The sequence below is a fragment of the Coffea arabica genome, chromosome 4e (assembly GCF_036785885.1).
Source record: "Coffea arabica cultivar ET-39 chromosome 4e, Coffea Arabica ET-39 HiFi, whole genome shotgun sequence".
In the NCBI taxonomy this organism is placed as follows: Eukaryota; Viridiplantae; Streptophyta; class Magnoliopsida; order Gentianales; family Rubiaceae; genus Coffea; species Coffea arabica.
In genome coordinates, this window is record NC_092317.1 from 4547995 (window position 1) to 4560035 (window position 12041).

Here is a 12041-nt window from a genome sequence, read left to right on the forward strand (position 1 = left end):
GGATCGAGGTTCACTGTGGTGCTATGGTGCTGTTGTAGTTCCTCACCGTGGAGGAGCAATTTCTTCAAGTCACTAGAGATAGAAAGCCATTAGACACTTATTCTTTTTGGGCTCAACCCAACGCAGCAGTGTGGGCTAGTCTCATGGTGCCAAAGCCCTCGCCCAACCAGCTCCCTCCAACCTCAATAATTCCCTGCCGTCCAAGTGTCAATCTGTTTATCCGCATCTTGAATTGCCAATCTATATCTACTTCAACGGCACATGATCTTTTCCAACTCCCACGGAGCAACAATATACTTGGTATTACTTTTGGGAATTACTCTTACAATTTCACTCCACATCCCCCTTTCCACTATAATTAAAACCCTTCCAATCAACTTCCTTCTTGACCCTCTCAAATTAACTTCACAATGGAACATGGCCATTTACAAGCATGTCAGCAACGCCTAAATTTCAAACTCGCAATATTGCAAAGGAGGAAACATCTGCTAACAAAACGAAAAGGACGCCACAACGGTCCCACACAAGAATTGGAACAGTTCCAACAACTTTGCGTCAGCGAAAGAGAAATCTCACATCAACTACGATGGATAAAATCTCGACTAAACCGACTCAAACGCCGCGCCAAACAAATTAGAAGTTTCGGTACTATTTATTCTTTTAATCTTGATATTTTCATTGTATTTTCAATTATTAATAATATTCTCAATATTATAATATTATTGTTGTTTCTATACTAATCCTTGCTGGCTCAATCAACAAAGTATGGTACTATGGCTTTTATGTGAGTTTAGGCATTTAGACATATAGTTCTCATTGTATTAGTAATTAATCAGATTAGTACCGGAACATGGTCATAGCTTTGATTAGGGAAAACGTTATTGATTATTCTTTCAGAACCTTCAAAAACGTTACTGATTAGGGAAAACCTTCAAAATCCATAATTGATTATTCTTTCAAATTCAACATTGTGCAGAAACCCATACTAATATTTATAAAAGGTGTTTCCATTGTTGAGAATGGAACTTTTACTATGTCCTTTCATATATGCCCTTAAATATCGTCATTTGCTGTTCATAAAACTTCTTACTTTACTCGATGTGAGCTTTTCGCAAGCAAGGATAATTTTGTGTTGAATTACAAGAGGCGCGGTGGGGTAGATTGCGTCGAACATGGCACGGGAGTGCTCCTGTTCTTCTGTGCAAATTCCTACGTAAATTGTAAATCGTTTGGGTTTACGTAAATTGTAAATCGTTTGGGTTTATTGCAAAATGCTTAATCTTTCGTGACTGGTCGGGGGGAACACTTAGTTGTTGGGTTTAGGAACGTTCTAAGCCAGTTATGGTATGACATGACTAATTCGGGTTCTCTAGGCTTTCCTAATCCATTTCATGGACCAGGTAATTCTTAAATATGATACTTGATAACAAGAGGGCTTAAGAAATAGGAATAGGACGACTCTTGATCAGAAGGTTGGTAATCTGATTTGTGTTTGTTGAGTTATTATGCAGCCGAGTGAAAACTGGAGTAGGATTGAGCCAGTAAAGTATACTTGAGCCAATTGGCAGATTAAGAGAACTACCAATTGGCATTACCCCGTTTGTGCCTGGAGCAAGAAAGGACGCTTCACCATGTAATAAAGAGTCAATATTACTTGAAAACTTAAAAGCTGGGAATTCGGTTGACAGTCATGCAACTATGTCCAAGTTTCATTAGTAATCTACAATGTACAGTTCAGGGCTATAGGTAAATGAGCATATTACAATCATCAAGAACCAATAGCTTCCCATACAATCGATTTTTGGACGAAGAGCATCTGCCCATCCGAAGCATCTTTTAGAAATCTTACTTATGGTAGGAATGAGGTGCTAAAAAAATGTAAAATTCATGTCACATCTGCACGGGCACAATCCAGAATGACATGGTTTCCATTGTTTATAAGAATCAAGTTAGAAGTTTCGCCACTATTTATTCTTTAAACAGTGGTATTTTCATTATATTTAGAATTATTAATAATATTTCTAATATTATAATATTATTATTGTTTTCATTGTTTATAAGAACCAAGTCGGTATTATCTATTCTTTACATATTGCCATTTTCATTATAATTGCAATTATTAATAATATTCCCAATATTATAATATTATTGTTGTTTCCATTGTTTATAAGAATCAAGTTAGAAGTTACGGTACTTATTCTTTAAATATTGGTGTTTCCATTGTTATTTCAATTATTAATAATATTCTCAATATTATATTATTATTGTTGTTTTGATTGTTTATAAGAATCAAGTTAGAAATTTCGGTATTATGTATTCTTTAAAATTTGGCATTTTTATTGTACTTCTAAGTATTAATACAATTCCGAATATTATAATATTATTGTTGTTTTCATTGTTAATAAGAATGTGGAAAGAGTACCAATTGCTTATAAGCACTTTAATAAATCCTACCGAAAGCTCCCCAATTGCTTTGTTAATATGTTACATGTTACGAAATAGTACTAAAACCTATTATTGCATATGCAGTAGTCAATCATAATGAATAGAATCACTACAATGTTATCTAATATCAAAGGTTCACATAAATATATTGTCATTTTTACTACCAAAATTGACAATTTGTTTGGTTTTATAATTAACATAATAAAAAATATATTTTACTATTCTAAATGTTAAATTACATACGGGTCCGTTTGGATTAGCTGTTTTTGGGGTTGTTTTTCAAAAACAACACTATAGCATTTCGTTTTTGAAATACAAGTCTGTTTGGATTAGTTGTTTTTTAAAAACTATATGAAAAACTTTTACAGTAGAAATTTTTTGGATTATTTTTAGAGGTATTTTTAAAACATATTTTTGAGTATTTTTATAATTTATAATTTTTATATTTTTATATTTACATACATTTATGCATTTATAATACATTTATAAATAACTATATTTATATAAAAATATATAAATGTATTATAAATGTATTATATTATATACAATACATAATATAAATATATTTATAAATGTATAAATGTATATTATTATAAATGTATAAATTAAAAATGAATATTATATAAATGTATAAATGTATAAATGTATAAATTATAAATTATAAATTACATATTTTAATATAAATATACATTTATGCATTTATAATACAATTATCAATATTTATAAATAAATATATTTATATATTTATATAAAAATATTTAAATGTATTATATTATATACAATACATACACAGTTGGTAAGTTTTACAAATACCAAAATATTAAATTATTAATAATATTTCATACCCTTACGAATATGTATTTGAAAAATTTGCAGGTTTGAGAATGATAAATGTGCTCAGAAATTAGTGACGTGGTTGCGGTCATGCAATTTTACAATGTCCCAAGCATTGTTGATATCAAATGCTAAGAGAATATGGATATCCGAATATGCAGTTATACCTACGGTACAATTGCTCTCAATTAATTAAGTAATGAACAAGTATCTACATGTAGTTTCGAATTAATAATTGTAATCTATAATTGTTTGGATGGTTTTAGGTTAAATATTTCGGATACTTGCTTACATTCAAAGTATTAACCTAGACAATATGTTCCATGAGTTATGCAAAAATTGTGGCCAACCATGTCAATCTCATTTTGAAAAAATGGTGTGTATCCATTGTAATGACGTAGTCGATACTATTGTCAGGTAATTATTTTCATATATTTTGAACTTTAATATAATTTGTTGCATCATACATCACAATTTCTTCTTAACAGATACAATGTTAACATAGAAGTTAGAGATTCCAGTGGTACCTTATACCTCGCTCTTCAAGACAGGCATGCACGATTCATGTTTCATTGTGATGATTCTTATCTTAGAGATTTAAAAACAAAGGTATGCATTATTTATATGTATATTTTTTTACACAATATTATTTACAAACTGTTTAAAACAAAAGTTAATTTTGAACTATGTATGCTTTTAATTGTCGGAAAAATGGAGGTGCATTGTTCGACCAACACATTAATTCATGCAAAAATCGTGCATTCTCATTTATAGTGCGAACTCCACAAAAATCAATAGAATTAATTAAACCCCCAATACTGACGTTCGTACTCAGAGTTGATTGGTGTGAACTGATTGGTGTGAAGAATGTTCACACCTTCGTAGAAGATTATCAAATCAAAGGCAAAATGTCTGTAAGTATTTCATTCGCTTATCGAATTAAATATTCAATTATATTTAATTGGACCCTTATGTCGCTCAATTTATGATATAGATTTCAATTTTTTTCAGGATCCAACCTTCATCAAAGTGATCGTTTATAAATAATGGAGATGATTTTATCAATATTGAACTATTGTTACAAAGTTTCATTTTTTTAAATATACTTTCATGTGCTCATGATTATAATATTTTACTATTTTTAAATTCTTTTATAGATTGTAATTTTTTTAAATAATGTAAGTACCGTGCGTAGCACGGGTATTCACACTAGTAGCTATCAAATTAATAGCGTCCAGTGGTTATCCCAAGTCTTCTTAGGCTTGGTGGTGCGGGAGGTCAAGGGTTCGAACCTTGCCTCCCACAAAATTTGTCACAATATGTGACGGTCTTCATTGACCAGTTTCGATGGAGTTTCTACTCACATCGAGTCCCCTCCCTCTCCCCCTAGAATAGGCTAGTTTAGATTATAGGAATTCTATGTATCGACAAAAAAAAAAAAACAAATTATTAATCTTTGAATTATTAGTTTTTTTGAAATTTTTACAATATATAAAGTAACGATTTATCGTATGTTTGTCACAGGGTCTAGACTTCTGTTTTGTTTGATGACCCAAATGTCAGTTGGAATTTGGACAGTAGCCAATTGACAGAAAGATGCATAGTTTTCCACCGAGAATAAGTTCTGTGTCTTGTGAAATCTCTACAACGTTTCCAAGTGATTGCCAATCTCAGGGCATATAATACAAGATTGTGTTGGCTGTCAATATATCTTTTAGAACCACACTAGTATGACTACGGGACACTTAGGACAGCGACATTGCCGATGCCGTAGCCCGAAGCACAAAAACAAACTACTCCAAAACAAGTTCTGATCAAAGAAACTATCGATGTCAGAAGCAAACAATAATGACGGCTAATTCTGAACTGCAAATCACATGAGTGTGCTCAAGAGAGAAGATTCATTAGAATATTTTTTTTATGATATGAGATAAAATATTAGTTAAAAATACGCTTTAAATTCTGTAGGTACAACAGTCATTTGATTTGATGTTTTCGCCAATCACGTTTGGATTGCAATTTTTTAAATTTTTTTATAAAAAATGTACTATATCAAATTCATATATATGAGATAAAAAAGTGATTGAAAAATGTGTTAACAAAAAATGTAAAAAATTTGTCATGAAAAATAGCTTTCCAAACAAAGTCTTTAAAAAAGAGTAAATCTTATATACACTGACAGTATATATACTATCACCGTTTCATTCATGACCTGAGTGTAAAAGTTAAATTTTAAATTCTAATTTTACATAATTATCATTCATCCAACGCTAAATATTTAAGAAATAACTTTCCAAACAAGGCTTTTCAAAAAAAGGATAAATCTTATATACACTGTCAGTGTATGAAAAAAGATTAATCCTTTATAAAAATATATGTGGAAATTTTTTTTGTTACAGTATTCTGCGTGGACCAAAACGGAACGTTTCCTCTCACAAATGCCAGGAGAATTTCAAGGAATCTTGGCAGTTTTTTATTTTCCTTTTTGATTCGGCATTTCTGAAAAGTATTAAAAGTCCTGCTCATTTCTTCATTACTTTTTCCGGCCACATCTGATATGGGATTGTGGGCCCAATCTGATCGGAGTAAATAGCGGTAAACATCTCTGCAACGACTTCAGGCGAAATAATTCAAAGTCTTCTTTTAACCAATTGCTCCAAAAAAAAAAAAAAAAACTTCTTAGCACCATTGACCGCACCAACCAGTGTGATGGTAAGTCCAGATCTCACCAACCCATGTAGTCTCCAAAAAAAAAAAATGTAGTATCCAAGGTTGCGTTTGGATTGCAATTTTTGGAGTTTTTGTAGAAAATATACCGTAGCGATTTGAAATATATAAAGTAAAAAAGTGATTGAAAAATGTATTCATGAAAAACGTACAGATTTTCTTTTGATAGAAAATCTCTTTCCAAACAAGAGCTATCCAAGAGTAGAGTTACAGATCATAATCTATCTAATAATCTAATTATAATAAAAGATTGTTATTTCTTATCAAATAACATATGAAAAAAATAAATAAATTTTCAAACGGATCATAAATGAGAAATTAGGTAAGCTTAAACTCATTTATTAAATAGACATAAATGAGTTGATCCCTTTGATCTATTTATTAAATAAATGTAAATGGATCGAATCACCTATCTTTGATGCATCTATGGAAGAGTATAATTAAATTCTCACTATTTACAACTTAAACTTCTACCTATGACAATGCAGTAGGTATATTTTTTTAACCCTACCCCATTGAATCGGTGGTTAATTTGTAGTTTTAGATCCTAAACTATGATCAATGAAAATAATACGGTAGACATGTTTTGGAACTTATTCCATACAATTGGTGGCTAAATTGTTGTTGTCAACATAAAATTGCACATTGAACATTAATGAGACCATCACTATAATTAATTACCAAGCATTGAAATATTGCTCAAGTAGTTTAACCTTTCTCCAAAAATTAACGTCCTATTCTTCATGTGCGACAAACCCAAAGATACAATTTAGCTACTTAAAGGCTTATAAAATTAAAATAAAGTGGAAATTAATTGCTTATCATCATAATAATTTTAATATTATTGATTGAAATTGAATGAGAATAATGAGAACCGAAATGAAGTGTGAACCATATTGGCTCGTTAATTGAGCCGAGAATGTGGAAAAGATGATCACGTGGTTGGAAATTGTTTCATTGGTCAAATCCTGGAGGCTCGACAGTCAACACGTTCCACCAACCTTTGCCAAAAATCCCGTGTTTTTCTAATTGCGTTATCAGATTCCACTGATCCTATGAATCCGTCACCAACAACAACCTGGCGTTGGAATCTTTATCTAGTAGAAACAATTAATGGGTTTGTTTCTTGAACACTAATCCTGATTTTTCCAATTTTCACGCACAACAAAAAGTGGTACTATAATATAATAATACTCCTATTGCTTTTAGGATTGTTCTTTGGTACTCCCTATTAGGGATTGATGTAAATCATTTTTCGTTCGGTTCATTCACCTTTGATACATGTACTTGCGACTTGGTATCATCAGCTCAGCTACCCCTAGATCTACTGCTCACCATCTAACAAAGTAGAGAAATACAGTACCACCAGCCAGCAGCCCATTACTTTATAATAAGTACTTTAGTAGCACGCCCTTTTCTCTTTGTGCAGCCACCCAATCACACCCACTGTCTATTCCCATTCTTCGTACCAGTAGTAGTCTGTTGACTTGTGGGAGTATTTGGGTTTTGTGAAGATGTCTCTCCTTTCGGATCTCATTAACTTGGATCTCTCTGAATCCACGCAGAAAATCATTGCCGAATATGTTTGGTAAGCAGCAGCATTTATCTGCATCTTTTTCTTTTCTTTCTGGGATCTTTCCATTTTCCTGCAGCTTTTGATTGCATGGTTGGGCTTTTTTTTCATATTTGGATCAATGGGTTTTTCTGGGATTTATTTGATATTCATGAATCGTGCAAAATATATGATATGATGATGTTATGTACCTTATCAGCTTATCTGCATGCAAGAACACATAAAGCTTGGACTTCTATGGCTTTTTTCCCGTTATTTTATCTGTTGTTTTTGTCCTCCCCCAACCCCCCCCCCCTCCCCCAACAAACACCAAGAGTTTCTCTTTGTTTTGATGTATGTGCGGTGTTCGACTATTGACCCCCAGGATCGGTGGATCTGGTATGGACATCAGAAGCAAAGGCAGGGTAAGTCCTGTATTGACTAACAATGATTAGTTTAGTCAACCTTTTTTGGGTGTAAGTTTTGATCTTCTTCAGATTTTGTTGTCGATTTATTTATCCTGTGAATCAGACTTTACCTGGACCAGTTAATGATCCTGCTAAGCTTCCCAAGTGGAACTACGATGGTTCAAGCACTGGTCAAGCCCCTGGTGAAGATAGTGAAGTGATCTTATAGTATGTTTCTTTTGCTTATGTCGTTTTAATACCTCAGTGCTTTTTTTGTCTTTTTTACTTTCCCTTTTATTCTTTTATTTTAATTTCCAAGAAAGTAATAATTTTTCTCTCTTTTTGGGTGTCAAAATGTAGTCCTCAGGCAATATTCAAGGATCCATTCAGAAGGGGCAATAACATTCTTGTGAGGGCCTTTTTGTCTAGCACTAGTTGCTCAACTTAAAAACAATCGATCTTATTCTGCTTTAAGTTTCATTGTAATTTTTTTTTTTTTTTTATCGTGATGACTGTAGGTTATGTGTGATGCTTACACTCCTGCTGGGGAACCTATTCCAACAAACAAGAGGTACAGTGCTGCAAAGATATTTAGCAGTCCTGAAGTAGTTGCAGAGGAACCTTGGTACGTTCTAGTAATTCTTTTTACTTTTACTGATCTAGAAAAGATTTTTTTTATATTGTTTTGTTCAGGCATATAGTTAATCCAATGAAATAATGCAGGTATGGAATTGAGCAAGAATATACCTTGCTGCAGAAGGAAGTTAATTGGCCTATTGGATGGCCGATCGGAGGGTATCCTGGACCACAGGTAGCGTCTTTGTCTCGTTTGATGTCCATTAAGTTGTTTGGTTGTTGTTATTCAATATCGGCTTCCTATATCCAATCGTTTCGAGTCATATTTTACCGGTTACTATCTTTCAGCTTCAATTTATGGTATCTTCTGTACAGAGTTATTGATTTGGTAATTTGTCTAATCTAACTCACAGGGACCATACTATTGCGGGGCTGGAGCTGACAAGGCTTTTGGTCGTGACATTGTTAACTCACATTATAAAGCCTGTCTCTATGCCGGCATTAACATAAGTGGCATCAATGGAGAAGTTATGCCAGGCCAGGTATAACTCATGAATTCAGATATATATATATATATATATATATATATCTATCTGCCTCTCGTGATTTGAAACAAGAAAACTTTAATCATGCTTGTGGCCGAAAAGTATAAAAACTGTCTTTTTTTGCATAGTGGGAGTTTCAAGTTGGTCCTGCCGTCGGCATCTCTGCGGGCGATGAGGTTTGGATGGCACGCTACATTCTAGAGGTACTTCAGTTACAGTCCATACTGACTAAACTAGAATCTAAAATTAGATATCCACGTTTAATTTGTTGACGACTAGCTTATGATTTGTACTCTCTTTTCCTGTTGACAGAGGATAACTGAAATTGCTGGAGTGGTCCTTTCTTTTGATCCAAAACCTATTCAGGTTAGAATCGTGAACTCCATAGATCTGCCTGTTTACCAATTTTAGCATCTTGTGAGATTACTGAGATTGTGATGTTATCATAGAGCTGCTAATGTTTTTTTCTTTGGTAGGGTGACTGGAATGGTGCTGGTGCTCACAGTAATTACAGGTTTGAAGTCCTTTTTATTTTGTGAAGAATTACTTCCCTGCAAATTTATTTCAAGTAGACTGTTAAAGTCATACTATGAGTTGCATTTATGCTCTAAGATGCAATACTAACCTGTGGCATAAAACGCTATTGATGTTGCTATCAGTACCAAGTCGATGAGAAGTGATGGAGGATTCGATGTTATAAAGAAGGCTATTGAAAAGCTTAAATTGAGGCACAAGGATCATATTGCTGCTTATGGGGAAGGCAATGAACGTCGTCTTACTGGGAAGCATGAAACCGCAGACATTAACACCTTCTCATGGGTAAAAACTTCTTCACTTCTGATTCCATCACAATATTGATTTGCAGCAGTGACTGGTTGTCGATGAGATAATTAGCTGGCATGGTCACCTTCTTGCCAATTTATTTTCGGTTGCTTGATTTAGAATTCCAGTGTATACTTGTTAACAACCAGAAACTTTGCTTGGTAAAGTCCGGACATTTCCAAATATTATTTCTGTTTCCGGGGTTAAAGTTAACGAGTCTTGAGCACCTTTTTTCATCTCTACCTTTGTCTTCTTTCATTAACTGCTCGGTCATGTCACACTGCTGAGACTGTGTATACAATTGACACGCAGGGTGTAGCAAATCGCGGAGCCTCTGTAAGGGTTGGCAGGGACACAGAGAAGGCTGGCAAAGGTTATTTCGAGGACAGGAGGCCTGCTTCAAACATGGATCCTTATGTCGTGACTTCCATGATTGCAGAAACAACCATTGTGTGGAAGCCATGAGGCCTAAACCATATTCTGCCGCATCATGGATTTATTCGCATTCTTGAACGCTGGAGTCATTTAGATGAAGTGTACTCTCTTATCATTCTTATATATCAGCTTCATTATCCTTTGACACAAAGCAGTGGAATTTATTTAGTCCAACGGTCGGTTGGTCCCGGACATATGATTCTTCATAGGATTGTTCTTTCTTTGATAATATTTGTTTGCCTCTGTCTGTCCATCTTTTGCTATTCAAATCAAGGGCAATCCATTGGTGCCTAGGAAGTAATCATATGCATATGTATTTGTTTCAAGACCTCAGCATGCATAAAGTGCGGATCTTGCCGTGTGTCTCTCATTGTGGAGTAGGAATCTGCACTATGATGGATGGAGTATTGCGTTAGTGATGCCGGCTGTATTGTGCTGCTGAAGGGTAATTGTTCCTGTATCATGTGATAGCCAAGAACTGAACTGATGATTATGAAGTAGCTAACAACATCCAGGGAGTCACGCTCTCTCTCAACTCTCTAAGACGTTGATGAAGAGATTTCTACTTTGGTAATATGGACTACGACATAGGGTCTCGCGTGGTAAACACAAAAATGAGCGCACATCCAAGGGAATTTTCACATGTTTTTTATTTTTTTGTTGAAACTTTTTTTTTTTGGGGGTCTTTTACTGCTTAGCCAAAGAGGAACTTATGTTTGAGCTTTGCTAAATAGAGGATAGGCTTTTGTCAGAACATGGAGAAGAAATAAACCTCAAGAGTCATCTGATTGCGGAGGAAATATTGTCAATCATCTTAATCAACAAACAAATCAAGCAATCAAGCAATTGCTTTTTGGTAAACTGGTGGAATTATCTTAGATTCTGGGTGCGTGTTCCTTTGCGCTGTTGAAAAACAAATCAAGCAATCAAGTGGATGGTAAATCACCAAAGATTACACCAAACCACTAACCCCACTCATGACTCAGGTCAAGTTGAATAATGCGAGAGTTGAATAACAAGAGGTCGTGCATGCCCCATCCATCATTCAGACTTTGGCAATACGATGTGGGATAATTTCCAACCAATATGGCTTGGCATTGTTTGGTTTTTCCGATTGCATCAGGACACGCGACTTTCATTCCAATTCCACCGGTCCAACAGTCGCTCGCTTCGCTCCGATTCCTCCAATCCCGGGTTTCTTATGTTATAGTTTTGATGATGACAGAGTCAAAACAAACGGTAACAATTTCATATAATAAAAAATTTTAACTCTACCAATTTCTTTCTTGGACTAATAATTGGTCTTACAAATCTTTCCACAATGGATATTTTCCCCTCTTTTTTTTTAATTTATTTTTTGAAAAGACAGCATGGATGAAACGGAGTAAGCCAACATTGAAGTATTGAAAATCAAATTTGTATACCAAAACTAGGGGATGACACACTTCATTATTGGGTTAGTGGAAATCAAGAGTGTAAAACAGGAAAATAAAGCACCCATTACGGGGTATTATTGACAAAGTCCGTGTAATCGTTGGATTCGTCCCGGATGAGAATAAGAAATGAATATGCAGAGATCTACCTGGATTTATTGTGATTCCCTTCTTTGTTGCAGGAGTCATAGATTAAAGATTTCAAGTAAAGAATCGTACTTACAAAAAAGCAAAAAGCAAAAAAAAAGAGATGCTGATCCCTTGT

General features: G+C 34.0%; 1 protein-coding gene across 1 annotated transcript; it reads left to right on the forward strand.

Moving 5' to 3' along the window:
- Nucleotides 1-7239: 7239 nt before the first annotated feature.
- On the forward strand, nt 7240-10669 carry LOC113742283 (glutamine synthetase nodule isozyme). The gene is made up of 12 exons (XM_027270087.2): nt 7240-7594; nt 7944-7983; nt 8090-8193; nt 8326-8374; nt 8484-8590; nt 8689-8776; nt 8955-9083; nt 9215-9289; nt 9399-9452; nt 9563-9600; nt 9746-9905; nt 10221-10669. The coding sequence occupies exons 1-12, from the start codon at nt 7521-7523 to the stop codon at nt 10371-10373; spliced, it is 1071 nt and encodes a 356-aa protein (XP_027125888.1). The 5' UTR covers nt 7240-7520; the 3' UTR covers nt 10374-10669.
- The last annotated feature ends 1372 nt before the right edge of the window (nt 10670-12041 follow it).